Below are 21504 nucleotides of genomic sequence, written 5' to 3'. Positions count from 1 at the left end.
ATAAAAATAAAATTATGACATTAATCACTGTGTTTGGTTGTGGTTTTTTGAATATGATTTTTTGAAAATTTTATACAACTTGTTTGGTTATTCTAAAAAATGAGTTATGTTTTTAAAAAAATAAATGAGATAGGTAGGTTTTAGTAAAATAGGTACATATAGGTAGGTTTTGAAAATGAGATAGGTAGGCTTTAGTAGAATAGGTACATATAAGTACATATATGTATGTATATATATATATTTAAAAAATCTAAGAGAATGTTTTGATGTGATTTTTTTGTATTTTTTTAATTGTTTCAATCATTAATTTAGAGGAAAATTTGAAATTGTAATTATATATTTTTTTGAAAACCAAACAAGTATTTTTTTTCAAAAAATAGTTTTCAAATTATTTTTTTTTAAAATGCATTACCAAAAGTAATTTCAAAAAATTAACTTTTTTTAAAGTATAATAATTATAATACTCAAAACAAATCATTATTTTGAGACTGAGGGAGAGAGTAAATTATTTCAGATATATACCATTTTCCGATATCTAATAGTAGGAATCTACAGAGAGAAGTCAGTAATGAATGAATGACACAACAATTAATAATAATAATAATAATAATAATAGTGGAGCCCATTGTTTTTTCGCCCACCGCCAACACTTGCATTGCAATCACAGCTTATAAACTCATATGCATACAATACACATCATCACATCTCATATACATACACAGCTTCTAAGCTCTTTAAAAATTGATTCCACACGATATCTCTCTCTCATCACTCTCAACTTTCTCTCTCTTAGTAATCCTCTATTCTTACCCATCTGGGTTTTCTTTCATTGTTGATTAGTTTCATCGATTGACTCGTGTATGTGCCTACATATATACGAATGGGAACGAAGAAGACAAAGGGAAGGGTTTCGAGGATTGGAAGCTATGCGATTGCATCATCCATTGCTGACCCAACTTCCATTTCCTGCACTACCTTCAACATTCTCGCCCCCATTTACAAGAGGCTCAATAAAGAGGTAAACCCATTTTCATTCCCATCAATCTAATAAATCCCCAATCTTCAACATTTGATTGAAATTCACATTCTTTTTTGGGGGAAATCAACAGGATCAGAGTTGTCGCGAAAGTGATATCCGAGCGTATTGGCTCAATAGGAACCACTCGATATTGGATTGGTTGTTGTATGAAAGATCTTCGATTATTTGTCTTCAGGTTCTCCCTTTATTTACCCCCTTTTTTTTCTTCTCTGTTAATGGATGATTTTGATCAATTCGGATGCTAATATGCGAAATTGTGATTGTGTTTGTGTTTGTGACAGGAGTTTTGGGTTGGAAATGAAGAACTTGTTGACATGTATGAAAGGAGACTTGGTGATGCTGGCTATATCACTTTCAAGCTTGCCCGCACCAACAACCGTGGCGATGGTATGCTCTGCTCTCCTATCTTTTTTGTATTTTCAGTCTTATTCAATCAAACATGTATGTAATACATCTTTCAAAATTTATCTGATTGATCATATATATATGGGTGTGTGTGTGTGTGTGTGAATACAGTTATATATATATGGACTATAACAAATTGATCATACAAGGCTTTCTTTGGATTTGCTTAGTTGATTGTCTGATTTGCATATATGTATTGATCAAATTGCTTTTCTGTATTGGAGAATCTAGTTTCTATTATTTGTGAATGTCCTCTTTAAATCAAAGTGCCTCATTGGAGGTTTCCCCAATTCATGATTTTTTGAACCAACAAAGAAAGCAGGTTAATTTATTTTAACAAATATGAAAATCATAAATTCTGTTTTTCTAATCCAAAATTTCTAGGGGATTTATTTTGTATATCAGCATGGTTGATCACTAATTTGATCTTACTTCTTAGTACCCATAATTTTTTTTTGATTTTTCATTCATTGTTCTCATTCTGTGTCCAAACCTAAGTTGTTCCTGTTTAAATTTAACAGGTCTGTTGACGGCTGTGCATAAAGACTACTTCAGGGTTTTAAACCACCGAGAGTTTCTATTCAATGATATTGGAGATCGTGTTGCTCAGCTATTACATGTTGAATTTGTTGCACCTTTTTCACAAGGTCGAACCAACAATGTTCGACAAGAAATGCTCATCGTGAACACCCACCTATTGTTTCCACACGATTCAACTTTGTGTTTGGTACGACTGAATCAGGTAGTTTAATTTTTTCAAGCCCTTGTTTTGTGTTTATATCATTCAGTAATATTATTGCTCTTTCCAATATTGATTTGCATTTCATGTGTTGTGATAGGTCTATAAAATCTTGCAGTATGTAGAATCTTATCAGAAAGAATGCAAGCTTAATCCTTTGCCCATCATGCTTTGTGGGTAAATTTCTTACACCTCTTACTTTGATAAGCCTTTGCTAATGTCAAGAGTGCAGTTACTTATTTTCATTATCATGCATTGCTTTACCTGCTCAGTGACTGGAATGGAAGCAAGCGAGGACATATTTACAAGTTTCTTAGATCTCAGGGGTTTGTTTCATCATATGATACTGCTCATCAGTACACAGATGCAGATGCACAGAAGGTTAATACCATGCCTTTATTGATTTTCTCATTCACTTTTCCCCCCCCCCCCCCCCCCCCATTCATAAATTCATGTCGAAATTCAAACTTATTTCTCACCTTTATAATTTTTTCATGCAGTGGGTTAGCCACCGTAATCATCGGGGGAATATCTGTGGTGTTGATTTTATATGGCTTCTTAATCCTAATAGATACCGTAAATTACTAAAAACAAGTTGGACTGAAGCAGTATTTGGCATGTTCAAGGTGAGCAATTTATTTTCTCCAACTTTGTATATATTTCTATTGGTAGATTTCTATATGCAATTCTTAATTATTAAAAAGAAGAAGTTGACTGTATTAGAGGGCATTGCATGGTTGCACCTTAAATGAAATAGTGAAAGCTATGAATGATTTGTAATTCAGGTCTTCGATCATTTCTCATTGCTTGATAATGTTGGCAGGAAAGGTACCAATTCTTTGAGATGTGGTATTGTGCTTCCGGTGCTACATGCTCATGATAGAGGTAGATAGAACTTACAAGTAATTATCAAACGAGTGCATTTTAATGCTATCACAAATAATAGTAAAGATGGCTGTGAGCTTAGTATTATGTCTCACCAAAGCCTGTTAAAATCTCTTGGTAGTTGGCAATAAATGGGAGAGTATTTTGGTCAATGGGATTGTAATTTTGTCCTTTCTGTATGTGCTTTTGTTCCCTTCCGCACTTACATACTGTCTTCTTTCCACTTTTACGGCACCAGGGTGTACAAATTATTACATTCCTTTCATTAGTCCTATCAAGCTGTGAACCCTTTATCGTGGGGTGTTAGATTTTATACTTGTACGTCTATCACCATGAGAAAGGGTGAACTGGCTTTTCACGGAGTCAAATAGGGCTGGGACTACACATAATTTCCAAGTTCATATAGGCTTCTCTGTCATGAAATTCTCTTTTCCTAGAAAGCAAGATATCTCAGGTTTGAGATTGGGCCATACAGTCAAATTATTCTCTTTAAGAGTAACATTGCTAATCTTCTTATACAGACTGTGCCACCGATGATTGTGTATATACATCCAATATCAATTTTGACATTCTCCATGTGAAGTTTCTTAAAAGACTTGCAAGTTATCACTTGATGCTTGAGGCTTGAAATTTTTCCTTGGTGTGAAATAACAAAATATCATCTGAATATGCTCTTCTCAACGCTGAATTTTCTCACTTTCAGTATCTACTTCGGCGAGCCTCCCTGACAGAGAAAGATGCATTTGCCTTTTTGAAGGCCGATAGCCTTGGTGATTACATTACTTACTCTGGTTTCTGTGAAGCATTACGACAGGTTTGGACATTACTTGATTCAACCTTTTCTTTTCTTTCTGTTTTTATTTTTTATTTATTTTTTCTGGCTGGACATGGCCAATATATATCTTCCACTGAAAACATAAACCTACTAATGTCCTGTAATCCTGCAGCTTAATTTGATTGGCCATTGCCACGGATTGAGTGTTGAAGAGACAAAGGACTTGTGGGTGCAAGCAGACATTGATGGAAATGGTGTTCTTGATTTTAAAGAATTTCAGGTATAATATGTTCATTAATTTTTTCTTTACTTTGCAGTTATTTATGGGTAGTATAAGTCCTCTTCCACAGGCCAATTTACTTCTTCGTTTATAACAAAGTATGCCCAGTTCCCATTAGATGGACTCTGCGATGGTTAGATTGGGTACAATCTTAACCTTTGGTAATATTGCCTCGCATTCGAACCTACAACCTAAAGGCCCCGTCCTTGGTTCATGTTTCTCAAATATGGAAAATGAGCACCCCACCTAAGTTGAAATGCTTTCTAGGCTTAACACTAGTATTTATAATTCAGGGTATCGGGTGCAGCTACTTGTACTTTTTTATTTTGAAAATTTGTGCCAGTGTTTGGTGCAACTTCTACATACAATTTATGAGGCAAAATAACTTAAATAAGCTGATTGTTAGGAAGCAAGTGGAGGGGTTCTTTTAGCTTCTGCTTTTTGATTATCAATTTTTAGCTCGCAAGAAGCTACACCAAACAGGCCTATCAAGTGCTTCTGTGATCAAGCAACTTGCATATTAATTTTTCACCTCAAAGTTTCTTGGATTTCTTGACCTTAGAAGGGTATGGGACATTTCAATTTTTTGAATGTCTTACCATGTTACCTGCTATTTTCTGGTGTAGCAAGTGTATTGAAAAATGCAAAAACATTTGAAAAACTGCACCAAAGGAATAACAGGTGTAATTTTTTTTTTTTTAAAAATCTTTCTTAATTTATATGCGGTGCTTATGTTATTAACAATGGCATTACAGCAGCGAATTTGGCATCCTACTTGGTCAGAGGAAAGAGATGGCATATGCAATGAGGTCTGGGAAGATGCTGTGGACAATATGGAGCAAACTATTGGTTTCAGTGTCAAGAATGCAGTTCTTTTCCCCACGGAAGTGGAGAAAGGAATGTGGCCTGAAGACTATTCTCTTTCAGATCACGCCCGACTTACTGTGGTGTTCTCACCAGTAAGAATGCCATGTGGTTCGTTGATATCCTGACCATAAAAAGAGTAGACAGACGAATGAGAAAGGTCAACGGCTTGTACACGAGCTTTGGGTGTCCAAATGGCCATCATAATTTCTCAAAAGGGAGATCTTAAGCTTGATCCTGATGGGGCCGTGATCAAAGGTTCTTTGCACCCTTGTGGGGAGGGATTCGGAACACCGTGTCTCTTAAACTCCTTGCAGTGTGGTACGTGAGCAGACAGATTAAGTTGCTAAGGTTGTCTTTGGGGCAAGGACTTGATGAGGGATTTGCTGAGGGAAAGGAAATAGGAGGGAAAAAGTGGACAAAATAGAAGTCTACTTTTTGTTACATTTCTCTTTTTCTTTTCTTTTTCCTCCGCAAATTCCTCATCAAATCCTAAATCTATACACCGCCCATTGGGAGCTGATTGCATGTTTTCCCATTACTACCGTTAAAAGACACTGACTCAGGTAACTCGTGCTGGCAGTTGATGCAATGGAGCGACTATCTCATTTCTCTTGTTAAGATGTTAGAAAATAGAAGCACGTAGAAAACAGAAAGAGAAATTGTCCGGGTGGTAATTCTTGCTTGCCCCTCAGGGGAAGTATTGAAGAAAAAATGAATGCATTGTATAAATGGTATACCTTTTTTAGTAAGGTGATGTTGTACTTTTGACTGCTTCTAAAGAGTAATCCAATTCTCTTAAGTGTCTGTTTTTGGCCTACAACTGATGTGATGTGCAGAGAAGCTTAATCAACTCAAATTTTACATGAAAGTTGAGCATAGATTCTAATCCTAAACCTCAATGATCAATAGAGTCAAGTTCAAATTAATAATAATAAAATTGATTATGGAAAATTTCTGTCATCAATACATATATAGCAAAGGAGAGTTAACCCTTGCTACAGTAAAAACACTGTTCATCGTTTGGCTGTTACGGCTGTTCACTGAGAGCAAACTTGTTGACTAATAAAAGGCTTTCTCTTTCGTGTTTCACCCATCTCTCTGCTCTTAAAGACTCCCATTTTTTTTCTCTGAGGGACAAAAGTACTGTGGACTGTTCTGATACTAAAGGAGGAAAACCAATTTGATTGCAATAATTTTCTTTAATTTCCATTCTCAAGATCCAAGATGCTTTATTTATAAATACAGAGGCTTGCTCTATGGCTGAGGCTTTTTGCTGAGCAATGTAGTTCTTATTCTATTTTAATTCCACCAAAGACTATCTTAACCAGATTGTGACTTAATTTACATGTGAAGTCATTAATGGATTAACCTTTTTATGTGGTTAAATGTTATCTCTCAAACATGGCATACTAGAAGCGTCAAATTTTCTGGACTCTAGCTAACTACAAAATACTCTTCGTCTGTTCAAATTATCCATGTACATTTACCTGTGAACTATATGATACTTTGGATTTCAAAGATATTCACACTTGGGTGTTCCATTTACTCCGACTATCTGCATGTGTCTTTTCAATTTAGTCTGCAATTTTATTTTTTTTTAGTTATCGGAATTAACAAGGTCGTGTTCGATTCCTGCTTGGTCCTTTTTTGGTTTTTATTTTTGTTTTTGTTTTAGCTTGATTAAGTGAATTTTTCTCATAGTATCCTCTCAACCAGTTTTTTTATATCACAGTGGTCCTTTGTTCTTTAGGTATTTGTGCACAGATATTGCAGTGTCAAAGTATGAATATTGTTCATCTTTTGCACCTCTTTTGAAGTTGTTGTTTATGCAGGGCAAAAGAGAGTTCGATGGGTTTGATTTTGGCAATCCAATTATGCTTTTGGGACCATTACCCTCCACCTCTAGGTGATTTTTTATGGGGTTTATCTGTTTTGACATATGTTTCCTTCTTCACCACTGGGTTTGCTTCTTTTCTGGGATTTTCGGCTTTGCTTTGTGATCCTATGTTGAAGAAAGATTTTCCTATCACTCATGTGTTACATGACATGAATGTTTCGGCATAAAGTCTAATTTTCCACTAAACCAAAAGACTAACCTTCACAAAGTCGCAGTTCACTGATGAGCTAGAAACAACACGGGTAAGATTCCTTCAATAGCTTGTGGGAATAATTATCTGTCAGAGTACCTTGCTTTTATTAATGAAGCACTTAGAAATCAAAACTTTCAATTTTCATTTTCATTGCCTCCTAAAGATTAAAACTTAAAAACTTGAGGTGAACATTAAAGTTAAAAAACATACCAAAGTTCTTATACAAAAACAGATACAAGGTCAGGTGTTGAGCACACCAAGGCCATATTACTTCACAAAACTGAAGCATGGCTCTTGTATGAGAGAGTTGGAGTTAGAAATAGAATTGTTTCCAATTGAAAAGTTATAAAAATGTCATTTTTTAGTTCTTACCAATGGCTCTTTATGCTTGAAACAACGAACACGATGTATATAAAAAAAAAAAAAAATACACTATATAGTCCATGTGATCAAAAAAATGCTTATTTCTAAATGAATAACCTAGATGTTACAAGACTATTATATGATGGAATATCACAATCAAAAAATAAATGTTCACTCAAAACCGAAAAACATAATGGATATAGAAATCAAACAATATATGACTTTCAGCTTTCTAGGGTTGTTTTTCAATTGCTTGGTTTCCATTGCCATCTCTCTCACTATATGTTTCATTTAAGAACTGTTTATTAATTGATTCTTGGGTATCTCATTACGATATCTAATTTTTGTGTTCAGATTTGGATCATATTTTAATTGATTTTTCTTTATTAATCGAGATTATGCATATCATTCAAGTGTTCTAGAAAATGTAGGTGCTCTTTCTTTCTGCTCTCTTTTGATTGATGGACGGCATCAATATTTAAATAGATGTTAGTTATAGATGTTAGTTTATATAGTTGGAGAGTTTGGTCCTGAGACTTTATCTTTAGTACTGTGTGAAGCTCTTAGTGCATGAAGTTGGAAAACCTGTTTATTTCCTATCTGTTCTTAATTGTGAGAAAACTTCAAGCTCTATACCATTTTCAATACCAGATTTTTGTATCACGAGGGAAAAATTAATTTGTCAATTGACGCCAAAAAATAAGAAAAAAGAAAGTAGTGTTTTTAAACCTAGAATCAAGTCCTTTATCTCTGCTTTAGAATAAATGAGCATATCCCAACGATAACAATGCTAATCACAAGCTGCCAAACTTAAGCTGAGATATACCTAGGTATTGTATTGTGCTTCGATTCGACACATTGGTCTTTCCCCATTTATTTCTCTTGTTTTCTGTCCTCCATATGCATTCTAAATACTGTTCTTTGTGTTAGGGCAAGGCCTAGTTGAGTTTACTTGAGTTGAGTATGAAGATTCTTTGTTGTTGAATGTATTTCCCCATTCATTTCTTAGCTAAATATCTAGCCATCCTGGGTTTCCATTTTCAAACAGACAGCTACCATGGTACCAAAGCTAAAAGTAAATAGTTTTTTCTTTTTTTAATTCCTTTTCAATATATTGTTTAATGTATACCATACATCGACACACACATTTGAATTAGAAGTAATCTATGACCCTATATAATAAAGGTGAGTTCCCCTTGCTACAATAACATGGGCTCTCTCTCTTTCAATTTCCTCTTTTGCTCCTTTTTGTTTATTAGTGAATAATGCTATCGACAATCCAAAATCCCATCATGTAACAGTCAATATGATATACAACGGCCAAAATTTAAAACCCTGGTTAAGTTATCTTTTCATGCGAATATGATGCTTTATCCTGGAGTTACCAAATGTACTATGTTGATGTTGTGTCTACAATTTTTGTAAATCAAAGGTTTAGGCTAAGCTCGTTCACAGTTGTTGCATTGGTAGTATTTTCAAATGGCTTCTTCTAGCTGGTTATTCTTTCTGAAAATGATTGTCGAGTACGTAGTCTTGGAGTTTAGAGTATATGCTTTTTTTCTTTTTTTTCTCTTTAATTTGGCTAGTACTGTGAATTTCATATTGATGGTTTGGATGCAATTCATGCCTAATTTTAATTCGGTACACTCATCGATGCAATATTCTTGTGCATAATTAATAATTATACGATTTGCTTTGGAGAGGACTAAGTAGTAAAACATTATCCGGATTGGTTTGGTTTGGGATAAAAGCAGGACTAATATATTGTTTACGGTTCCATAAAAAAAGGAATTAAACCAATCCATTTAAATCATGAAATCAATTCAAACCAAACCATTTAAACATGGTTCGACTCTGTTTGGAATCACGAGTTTATATAATCTGTTCATAAGAAAAATCATATAACATTTTCAAAAAAATTCAACCTATCATAAATTTTAAAAATAATAATAATATGCCCACCAAACAAAAACATAATATTAAGCAAATAGTCATTAACTTGCTCATGATTTTTCAAAATATAACTTAAACAAACATCATATCTAGGATTGTATGCATCATGGTATATAGTATATAAATGGTTTTAAGTTACATACAGTCCAGTTCAATTCTAATATGAAACTATGAACTTAAATTCGAAACCAATCTGCGGAAATTAGTTTCCTAATTTTCCACATCATAATCGAATCACAGATTTAAAAAATCATTCCAAATCTATCGAATTGGCCTAGACTTGTTCGGATTTCGGATTTTTTTATTTCCTTGCTTAGCCCTACTGAGGAGGGAAAAAAATAAAATTATACGATTTTTTTGTTCATTAATGTTATAATATCTAAGAAAGAGAGAAATAGAATATTATATTATGTGCATATTTAATATTGTGTTTCTTACAATACAAAAAGAAGCCTATATATAGGCAAGGAGAAAATAGGTAACAAGAAAGTTATAGAAATATTCTAATATGGTAAAACATAATTACATCATCTAATATATATACCATATTCACTACTAGCCCTCCTCAAACTCAAGTTGGTTGCAAAGAGACCAACTGGAGTTTGAAAAATGAAATTAGAGAAAATAAAATAAAATAAAAATAATAATGTTGGAAGACAGTTTATGGTCATGTCGGACCGTTGTAGAAGCAGTCGAGGCTAATGTTAAAAGACAGTTTATGGTCGAGTCGGACCATTGTAGGAGCAGAGCTAAAGTCAATGGAGCTAATGTTGAGAGACAGTTTATGGTTATGCCGAACCATTGTAGAAGTAGCTGATGATAATGCCGAAAAACAATTTATGGTTATGTCGGACCGTTGTAGGAGTAGGGCCGGAGCTAACGAAGCTAATGCTGGGAGACAATTTATGATCGTGTCGGACCATTGTAAGAACAAGTCCGAAGCTAATGTTGAATGATAGTTTATGGTCATGTCAAACCGTTGTAGAAGAAAAACGGGCGTTGAACCAGCAAACGTAGCACACATGTAAGAGTGTGCCTAGGGGTAACTTATGACTTAGTGTTGAACGGTGATGGCAACAGATGAAGGGTACACCAAGGGGCGGCTTATGAAAGAGTGCGCCTAGGGGTAGCTTAGGTAGTGCACTAGGGGACGGCTTAGGTTGGGTGCACCATGACAACTTACGTGGTGCGCCAAGGGACAACTTACATGGTGCGCCAAGGGACAACTTGAGTGGTGTGCCAGGGGGCGGTTTGGGTGGTTCACCATGATATAGGTATGTTACCCTCCTTCAAACTCAGATAAGTTTGAAGATAAAAACCCATTTGAGTTGAAGCAGAGGAAAAAATAGAGTGGAGTGAAATAAGGAGACCATATTCACACACAAAAATGTAGAAAGGAATTTTAGTTGAGATCCGACAGGTGGCCAAGGCAAGGTTGCCTTCTGCCGGTGAAAATGAAATTACTAAGTATTTAACCTACTTTTGATACCATATTACAATATCTAAGAGAGAGAGAGAAAGAATATTATATTATGCGTATACTAATATTGTGTGTCTTACAGTACAATGAAGAGACCTATATATAAGTAAGATAAGAGTAGGCAACAAGAAAATTATGGAAATATCCTAATATGGTAAAACCTAATTACATCATCTAATATATCTAGTGAATATAATATATATGGTTAAATTCATTTTATCCCCTTATGGTTGGGACCTGGAACACTTTACCCTCATATGATTCAAATATAGTCAGAAAGTCCCGATTTAGTTTTGGACTAAGGCGTCACCATTAGTTTTTCCATCCAAACTAATGAGAGATGTATTACACATACCATTTTCTAGAGTAGATTTGGCTTTCTGAAAAATTAAAATGACATTAATACAGTAAAAGACAATTTTAACCCTATTTTCTTTAAACCTAAAATTAGATTAATATGGTAATTAAAATAAAATAAATATTGTTAAAAATTTATATCTAAAATATTAATATAATTAAGAATTGATTTAAAATATAATAAAATAAAATATAAAACAAATAGTAATTAAGAATTGAACTAAAATATAATTAGATTAACATGTTAAGAATTATAATAAATAAGTAAGAATTTAGGATTAATTGTGATCTAAAATATTAAATTAAAATTAATAAGTTAGTAATTATAATAAATAATAAATATTTAGGATTAATTGTGAAATAAAATATAATTAAATTAAATTAGAATAAAAAGTTAATAATTAAAATAAAAAATTAAGAATTTATAATTAATTATGATTTAATTAAATTAATGTTAGACATTATAAATTACATGTATTAGAGAGGAGAGAGAAAGAAAAAAAAAGATTTAAAGGTATATATTGTGATCATTTTACATCTGTAATTAACGATGTTAGTGGTTACATTTTAGTCCAAAACTATATAAGAGTTTTTTTTAGCTATATTTGAACGATAGGAGGATAAAGTAATCTCAAACGATATAGGAATAAAATAAATTGTATTCACTAACAATTTAAAATGAGGATTTTTTTTCACTAATCTGTTTACTTGAATATTCACTAACAAGTTAAAATGAGGATTTTTTTTCACTAATCTGTTTACTTGTTAAATCATGGAATAGGGAATAAAGCCATGTTTGTTGACTTGGGCCACTTCAAAAAAGGGCAATACAGGTAGTTATCTGGTTCTGATTTCTAAATTCTATTGGATTGTTATCCCGATATAATAAATAAATAAATAAAAGAATCTTGGCTCATGTCCATGGTGTTTTTATTTTTATTTTTTTGTGTGTGAAATATTCTTAACAGTAATGATAAAGAATTCTTAAACATAAGATCTAAAGCCAGCTCAGAGTTGGTAGTGAAAAAAAATCAAAAATCAAAAAAAATCAAAACATTACATCAATAAATGGAGCTCACCTATTAAAACTACGGCAGAACTCTTAATTTAAATCTCTTTTAAACATTTTTGATATTCTTAATGAGACGTGGATGTGTTCTGCACTCATCAGAGTTGAGATGATTCATTTTAGAACAACATGAGTCTATGACAATAGCATGTTCAGTTATGTCATCAAATTCTTCTTCTTTTTTTTTTCTTTTTTTTTTTTTTTTTTTGGTAATCATGTCATCAAATTCTTATATGCTGCTAATAAGCAATTTTGACAATACATTAGTTCCATGAATTTTACCAGTTGATAGTTGCAAAAAAGGTATATGCTTAGTCCTCGTTGGTTTTTCATTTTGAGATTAAAAAAAAAGTATAAAAAGACAAAATAAGTTATATAAGTAAATAAGACAAAATGTCACATCTAAATCATAATCATTATATTTTTTTTCACAAAAATTAAAAAAATCTAAAAACAAAAATGAAAAGAAACTAAAAAAGTCTCAAATAAAAAAGTTAGCTATCGTAACCAATATCAAATGAAGTTTTACTAAAGGGTGCCGGGATTGCAGTGTTTTAATTGTTTATTAGATTGGATGTCTTTTTGTTACAATGATAGATTTTGATCCACTGGAAATTTTGAAAAACTGAGCATTGTATTTGGATAAATAGATACAGTTGCGACAAATAAATGGATACCTTTTCGGTTTTATTCCCTTTCCTATAATTTGAAATTACCAACCTCTTATAATCTATTTTAGTTTTGACAATCAAACCTCATATTTTCATAATCATGAAGCAAATTTGCAATTCTCGTCTCCCTATTGTTCAATGGTTGAATGTTTCGTTTGAAAATGAAATTTGTACGGGGAGCAAATATTCAGGCGAGCCCGTACTTCCTTCTTCCAAGCTCCGCTTCTATCCGATCACCTACGTACACAAAGGCGGTGAGCTACCCGACGGTGTGTGGCCGGAAAACCCCACCGACGGTCAAGTTAGAACACACACCAGGGGATAGATAGAGAGAATGGAGAGAATTGCGTTTAAGTGTTTCTCTTACCAAATGTCATCTGTCTGCGTATGGGGGGCGCAGACATGCTTATATACCTTCTGCGCCCCAAATCTACTGTCAGTGACCTCTCAACACGTGGCACTGCTATCCCATCTGTCAGCATAAACCTTGCTGAACACCACCTAACCCAACTGCCTGTCCATTCTCCTGGGAGCTCGGCAGTCGAGCAGTATCATCTCGGCCATCGTCTGCCATGCTGCGCTTCATGCCCAAGTACTCCAACAGCTAAGCTCAGATGAGGACCGGACTCGGCTGCATCTCGGCAAAGCCGAGCTCGGGGCAACTCACGCTCGTCTACGGTCGACCTACCTGTCGAGCAAACAGGTACCTCGGTCCAATCTTGCCTTTCCTGGCGTTGGACTTTTCACCTGACCGGCTTCGTAACCACGGATCCTTGCAGCTCGATCAATTCACGTGCTGCCTTAACCAAGCAGCTTCCTTCAAGGCCGGGCCATACAACTTGGCCCAACACTTGTTCGGCCCAAATCTATCCGGCACAACTCTGTCCGGCCCAAATCTGTCTGGCCCAATTCTATATCATTAATCTCCCTCTCAATTGCCCCTTAATTTCGTCCGCTAAAGCGTGACTGGGATTACCTATTCTGACCGGGGTATCACTTCCTCGGTCCTCAATTTACTATTCGTCAACCGGGCTGGTCGACATGCGTGGATTTAAACTTGCCCGGTCTGACCTTCCTGGCTCTTCGGCTTGCTCGGTCGACACCTCACCTGACCTTCCTAGCTCTTCGGCTTGCTCGGTCGACGCCTCACTTGACCTTCCTGTCTTTTCAATTCTGACGCTGCCATCAATGGGACACGTGGCGTTCTCCCGTTGGTCCTCGAGCAGCCAACCAGCCGTCGCATGATATTCGAATTTGGGCGGCAATTGGGGCTGTATACGTGCTCCGTCTCTCTCTGTTTCATTCTCACCGACCATCTTCCGTCTCAAGCGTCCCAGAGCTGCTGCCCTTCTTCTCTCGCCATTCTCGAACTCATGCTCAAAGGAAAGGTCACTACCCTTCACTGGTAAGTCCTTCAACTCCTCTTTTGTTGCTATCTTCTTTAATATTTCACACATTAGGACACTAAAACATAGTTTCTAGGGCATTAGTCTTAAGAACCAACCCAAACCTCCCACTGTGAATGGTGTTCTTCATTTTTCCTGAAGAACATTGAAAATCTGGGGCGGACCGGGCTCCAGGTCTCCGTTTTATCCAAAAGGCCAATCTAACCGAGCAAATAACCTGTTTGTCCCAACCTTAGTGGAAACCAGGGTAGGCAAAGGGTTTGGTCGATCAACCGGGCCAATATCTGGTCCGCTTGAATGACCGGGCTCCTTGGCTAACCTTCACAACCGAGGTAGTTTGGCACAATCAATGACCGAGCTAGAGTCAAGCTCGTTTCGCGCGACCGCGCTTCCTCTCACACTTGACAACCTTTTCCTGCAGAGTCCAAGGGGACCCCTGACCATTTCTGAGGCTCTCAAAGACCGAACAGCCAACAATCACCAATCAGTGCCGAACCTCCTCAGCCGAGCTAATTTAGCCGGTCATTCATGGAGAAATTTCGATTCCTCGTAGATACTCCGGCTGCCCTAGCTGTGTTCAGGGAGGAGTACGACATCCCGGCCGATGTCCACCTTGAGCTTGCAGAAATTGAGACAACGCCCTGGGGCAGAGAGGAGTGCCCCTTCACCGTGCTATCAATTGTCGAAGGAGGCCTTCGTTTCCCACTCAACCCGTTGATCACCGAGTTCCTACGCCGCACCGGGCTTGCACCCACTCAAGTGTCCACCAACACCTACCGAATAATAAATGGTGTGCACGAACTTAACAACCGGTTAGGCACAGACTTAGGCTTAGCCGAGATATTGTGGCAGTACACTCTTGGACACACCGGCGATGGCCTCGCCTACTACCTTAAGATTAGGCCGGGCAAAGAAAAAATTGTGACCGGCACACCAGACAAGGACTTGCATGATGACGATTTCTTCTGGGTGTCTGGCAATTATGAAACAGCCGAGGTACCGGGCTGGTTCATAAGCAAGAACTTCGGTTCCACATGTAAGTCGGTCTGCTTCTGCTCGGTCAATTGTTCCTCTACATTATTCTGTACTTAACCATTTTTCTTGTTTCTCCTGCAACTATTCAAGCCTTGCAAGCCAACTACCAATACCCCAACGTTGAAGCCATCCGCACCATGCCATTACAACCACCGGGATTACAACGAGTTGCTCGGCTACACGCCAACCTACCGATACTCGGCACCACGCCGGAGTAAAGTAACAGACTTTCTCTGCGCTCCAACACCTCCTCCAGATCCAACTTTGCCAGACGTTCCACTAATCCGGTTGACAGAAGAGCAAGAGATGGCCAAACGAAGCCGAATAAAAAACCTGCTCACCGCAACGTCCGCCGAGATACCGAGCGTCGTCATCCGCTCGCCAGCCGCCGGTCAGTCAAGCGGCGCCATGGTCGCCCTAGCTTCTCCAGCTGCCGGGCAGTCAAGCCAAGAAACACCCCGGGCTGGCAAAAGAGCTCGCGCAGACCCGTCTGCCGAGCTGATTACCGAACTATCCGCCGAGCAACCTACCGTCACAGCTAACCCAACACCAATCTAGCGTCCGCTACTCAAGCACCGGGGTAAAAACATCCCGGCGACAGCTTCGATCAAGGGCGACAAAGAGCACCTGCTCGCCTACGATCTTTCCAAGGCCCTTCTCCTACCGAGCGACGTGGTCGGTAGCGACCACGTCCCTGACACCCGGTTGGTGAAGTCGTCTGTCAAGTCCATGGCTAGGGTAAGCTTCAATCTGCCTCTGAAATTTTCACAAGTGTTTGCACGGTTTCTTCTCTGATCAGGTTTCCTTTTTGCAAGCCATCCAAAAACAACACTTAGTCATGGAGCGCATCCATCGACTTCGGGAAAAGGCAGCCGGCACTGCCAGCCAAGTCCAAAACCTCCAAACCGAGCTTGGTCGAGCAAAGTCCTCGCTTAAAATCGCCAACACCGACAACAACCGGTTGCTCGGCCAACTCGACGAAGCCGAGAAAAAGAGGGACGAGCTCCAAGCTGAGCTGGACGCGCTCAAGAAGTCTAGGGAGAAGGATTGTGAAGACGCCAATAATGCCGGCTTTAAAGAGGCGGAAGACAACTATAAAAAACAAGTCTTCGCCACCCATGACATTTGTTTCAAGGCCGGTTGGAAGTCTGCCTGCCAACAGCTCGGTCAAGGTCCTGACACTGACGTGTTTGCCTCTCCACCGGCTGTCTTCTTACCGACCTACCTCATTCCATACGCCAATGATGTCTTCAGCGCGCTGCAGGCTGAGGCCGAGGAAGGACTCGAAGAAGCCGAGGCAGACGCTGAGGGAGGTGACCAAACCGAGCAGGAGCAGCCCGGCCAAACTGGAACTGATGTCCAAGACCAGACAGCAACAGTCAACCTGGAAGCTGATGAGGAATTCCCAGACCTCTCCCCCTTAGCTTAGTTTTCTTTTTTCTTTGTCTGCAAATGTAACCGGGCTAAGTTCCCCACCTTTTGTATTAACTTTTTATCAATGAAAAGCTTTAATTTCATCAAGTGTTTGCACGGTTTTCTCCAACTCTATCTTCAGCAAAACATCTCGGTTTGAACCACCTGGCCTGACCGGAATTCACATCACGGTATAAGTAGCAGAACTGAACTTCTTCAACCGGAATAACCATCTCGGTTGGAACAACAAAGTTAAACAAATCACCAAGTCTCTCAACCGGAATAAACCATCTCGGTTGAGAATACCTAGGCTGAACCAAACATCAACTTCTTCAACCGGAATAACCATCTCGGTTGGAACAACAAAGTTGAACAAATCACCAACTCTTCCAACTGAAGTGAATCATCTCGGTTGGGAATCCTAAGTTGAGCAAGTCATCAACTCTTCCAACTGGAGTGAATCATCTCGGTTGGGAATCCTAAGTTGAGCAAGTCATCAACTCTTCCAACCGGAGTGAATCATCTCGGTTGGGAATACTAAGTTGAGCAAGTCATCAACCCTTCCAACCGGAGTGAATCATCTCGGTTGGGATTACTAAGTTGAGCAAGTCATCAACTCTTCAAACCGGAGTGAATCATCTAGGTTGGAAATCCTAAGTTGAGCAAGTCATCAACTCTTCCAACCGGAGTGAATCATCTCGGTTGGGAATCCTAAGTTGAGCAAGTCATCAACTCTTCCAACCGGAGTGAATCATCTCGGTTGGGAAACTCAAAACGGCAATAATCAAAATGCCAAAGCAAAGAGGACACTTCTATATATTGACAAAAAGAATTACATTCTGAAGTGTAAGCCAAAAAATTCATTTGCACAAAAAGAAAGCTAAAACTAGAAATAATACAGTTTGAGGTTGGCCGCATTCCATGGCCGGGGTATTCCTCTACCATCCAGATCCTCCAAGTGGTATGCCCCCTTGCCCGCCAGACCGGTTATCTTGTAGGGTCCTTCCCAATTTGCCCCTAGTTTTCCTTCACCTGGCACCAGGGTGTTGCCCATAACTTTCCTCAAAACCCAATCACCTACTTTGAACGGTTTGAGGTGCACCGTTTTGTTGTACTTCCTTGAGAGCTCTTGTTGGTAGACGGCCACGTGGATGAGGGCCTTCTCCCGACGCTCTTCCACTAGGTCTAGTTCCAGGGCGATGGCCTCGGCGTTCAGTGCGGGCTCAAAACTTTCACTTCTTAGGGTGGGCATGTCAATTTCCAAAGGTATGACCGCCTCCATACCATAAGCCAAATGTAACAAGCCCGCGGGGGACCTCGTGCTACAGTTCGGACTCAATTTTGTGTCACAGTTCTTAATCTGAACCAAAGAGTCCAAATCCGGCAAATCGTTTTGAGAAAACTGATTTTTTGAAAGAAGTGCCAAACATGGACTGCTTTGCCAGATACAGAGTCGCCACCTAAATATTTTATTTTGGGAAATTTAGGAAACCCTGACTCGGTACCAAAAGGCCACGTGTCCGTCATCACCAAAGTTGCCTCGGCTCGGGAACTTGGGTACGATTGGGGAAGGTCACTTCGTGAGCACCCCCGCTCGCCCGGTCATAGACCGGCCTCTACTAACCATGATATCAATTTTTAAAAACTTTGTATGTTCTTATTCCGGTTTATTAGCCTAGGTTACTACGTGATGCTCACAGCATATAAGTATAGACCGGGTCGCCTGAATTGGAACGAAACATTTCATGCTTGTTTTTGAAAATGGTTTGCTACCCGCAGGTAGGCTTTAAAACATTTGATGATTTATTCCAATTTAAGTAACCCAACCTTCACCCACAGGCATTCAGGCAGTTATATCAGATAAGCACATAGCCTCATGGTAAGCATGCTATTCATGGCAGTCACTCACACACATGCAAGGATGCTAAAGCATAAAACTTACCGGGTACTCCAAGCCAAAATAGAAACTTCATTAGAAATCATGCATGATCTTAATTATACAGAAATGCCTAAGGCAACACATGCAAAATGCAATTATAGCAGGCTCGGTTATTCTAAGATGGCATATGAAATATTACAACTATCATGTATTCAACTTTGAAATTGAAAATACAATGCAGTTAGTATGATGCGCCGAGTCCGGTGCATGCAATACAGATGAATGAATGCAAACATGCTGTCATACTGTATGCTAATTTAAATATGCCCTAATCTAACCATCATAAGCTGGTAAATAAAAGGGAAGAAAGACGTGGGGTTGGAAGACATACATCACACTCACGCACACTTATTACAATTGTGCCCTCGCAGAGAGGGTCCGAATAAATATACAGTCCAAATATTACAGTCCCGAATAAAAGAATATTACAGTCCAAAATATTACAGAATCCTAATTAATTAACAAATTAACTAAGAAAACAAGTAAAACTGGCGTGCAAGCCAGGGACTGCCTTGCTTCTGATGGATGATGCATGTCCGGATTGTCTTGCGCGGAAATCCACCGGAATGCCCCAATTAGCCTCTGTTTACACCTGTTCTTGAAATGCGTGCCAAGCCCCAAAAAGTTGCTGATTCTTCGTTTTGCTGCAACAGAGAGCAGGAAAGGGGCATAGCAATGTATTTGCACAGATATATGCATGTCTCGATCCTCGTGCCACCAATCACGCATACCGAGGCGTGATGGCCGAGAAGTCGAAATGCACAACTCAATATAGGATGAATGCACATGAAACTACAGCTAAAACCTAACTCCATCATGGGCAATCCGGAGTGTCGGTGACTGGGGAATTGAGACACATTCCGTCACTCGGAGTACGAAATGTACCTCGTTTCCCGTGCCCGGGCTAACTCCTATACCGGACATGATGCAATATGCATGAAATGCAACTAAGATATAATCCTAATATACACAATGCTATGGAAATGATATGTCTCGAAATGCGTGCACACGGGTACGTAAACCGAGAAAATGCATGAATGCAATGAAAATGAGACGCCTTGAAATGCGTGCACACGGGCACGCAAACCGAGGCGATGGCATACGCAATATGATGAAAATAAGATGCCTCAAAATGCGTGTACACGGGCACGCAAACCGAGGCAATGAAAAAATGCTATGAAAATGAGGTGCCTCGAAATGTGTGCACACGGGCACGCAAACCGAGGCAATGGTATACGCAATGAAAATGAGGTGCCTCGAAATACGTACACACGGGCACGCAAACCGAGGCAATGGCAAAATGCTATGAAAATGAGGTGCCTCGAAATGCGTGCACACGGGCACGCAAACCGAGGCAATGGTAAAATGCTATGAAAATGAGGTGCCTCGAAATGCGTGCACACGGGCATGCAAACCGAGGCGATGGCAGAATGCGATGTAATGACATGAAAACATGATATGGGCTTATACCAACATGAGTGAGCCTCAGCCACACTCACATAGGATGCCGGCGGATAAAAATAGAGTGCCTCGAAATGCGTGCACACCGGCACGCAAACCGAGGCGATGGCAGAATGCGATGTAATGACATGAAAACATGATATGGGCTTATACCAACATGAGTGAGCCTCAACCACACTCACATAGGATGCCGGCGGATAAAAATGAGGTGCCTCGAAATGCGTGCGCACGGGCACGCAAACCGAGGCGATGGCAGAATGCGATGTAATGACATGAAAACATGATATGGGCTTATACCAACATGAGTGAGCCTCAGCCACACTCACATAGGATGCCGGCGGATAAAAATGGAGTGCCTCGAAATGCGTGCACACGGACACGCAAACCGAGGCGATGGCAGAATGCGATGTAATGACATGAAAACATGATATGGGCTTATACCAACATGAGTGAGCCTCAGCCACACTCACATAGGATGCCGGCCGATAAAAATGGAGTGCCTCGAAATGCGTGCACACGGGCACGTAAACCGAGGCGATGGCAGAATGCGATGTAATGACATGAAATGGATAGCAATCATTCATATGGAATTTCAGCACTAAAATATGGGGGAAAACAGTCCCGAAATGAGGCGAAATGACATGAAATGCAAGGAATTGTCCCGAAATGCGAATTTAGGCACCCGAAATGGCCTATGGCTATGCCAAACATGCACAATATGGACATGCAATGCAAAGACAGAAGCTAGACAGTCCCAAAAAAGGCACTTTCACAGTTATAAACATGGCCAAACAGCAAGCATAGGTATGGCAAAAATGGCATGCAAGAATAGGGGCCAAAAGAGGGGTAATGAAGCAAGTGATATAAGCAAAATCCAAACTGAAAAATTTCCTTCTACAACATTGAAGAGGGACCAAAAATATGAATATTTACAGTTTATGGAAGCCTCAAAATCAGTATACAAACATGATAGAAATGTGATGCAAAATAAGGCTCAAAAGTGGCTATAACATGAAGTATGCAAAATATTCACCAAACAGCCGAAGACCCTTAATAAAACATGTAGAATGGGCCAAAATAGGACTATTTCCAGAACTGTAAAATGGCCAAAAACAAAAGCATGGTAGGCTAACTAAACATGCAAGAATGGGGAATAAAAGAGAGATATAACATGAAGTGACCTATGGAGGCCCCAAACCATGAAAGGACCTAAATGAAACATGAAGAATGGACCAAAATAAGCACTTTTTCAGAACTGTAAAATGGCCAAAAACAAA

At 38.7% G+C, this 21504-nt stretch overlaps 1 protein-coding gene across 3 annotated transcripts; it reads left to right on the top strand.

The window, feature by feature from the left end:
• The first annotated feature begins 635 nt into the window (after positions 1 to 635).
• On the top strand, positions 636 to 5794 carry LOC114293559 (putative calcium-binding protein At1g02270). 3 transcript variants are annotated; one of them, XR_014339150.1, is made up of 11 exons: positions 681 to 1018; positions 1110 to 1214; positions 1321 to 1426; positions 1966 to 2186; positions 2284 to 2360; positions 2456 to 2564; positions 2684 to 2809; positions 3772 to 3882; positions 4016 to 4123; positions 4530 to 4689; positions 4879 to 5794. XR_014339150.1 is itself a non-coding variant. In XM_028237645.2 (10 exons), exons 1-10 carry the CDS (start codon positions 881 to 883, stop codon positions 5113 to 5115), a joined length of 1338 nt encoding a protein of 445 aa, XP_028093446.2. In that variant the 5' UTR covers positions 636 to 880; the 3' UTR covers positions 5116 to 5794. The 3 variants fall into 3 exon arrangements, 2 of the variants coding, with proteins under 2 accessions (XP_028093446.2, XP_028093447.2); XM_028237645.2 differs by lacking the exon at positions 4530 to 4689 and having other exon boundaries at positions 636 to 1018; XM_028237646.2 differs by lacking the exon at positions 4530 to 4689 and having other exon boundaries at positions 4882 to 5794.
• Positions 5795 to 21504: the final 15710 nt, after the last annotated feature.

The sequence above is a fragment of the Camellia sinensis genome, chromosome 1 (genome assembly GCF_055761805.1).
Source record: "Camellia sinensis isolate YWXY chromosome 1, ASM5576180v1, whole genome shotgun sequence".
NCBI lineage: Eukaryota > Viridiplantae > Streptophyta > Magnoliopsida > Ericales > Theaceae > Camellia > Camellia sinensis.
This window is presented reverse-complemented; position numbering and strand designations above follow the sequence as displayed.

Excerpts from the sequence above, each read along its gene's own strand:
- LOC114293559 (XM_028237645.2), top strand. The coding sequence starts at position 881 with ATGGGAACGAAGAAGACAAAGGGAAGGGTTTCGAGGATTGGAAGCTAT. Across the intron at positions 1,427-1,965 it reads CACCAACAACCGTGGCGATG|GTCTGTTGACGGCTGTGCAT; the intron begins GTATGCTCTGCT and ends TAAATTTAACAG. Across the intron at positions 2,565-2,683 it reads CAGATGCAGATGCACAGAAG|TGGGTTAGCCACCGTAATCA; the intron begins GTTAATACCATG and ends TTTTTCATGCAG.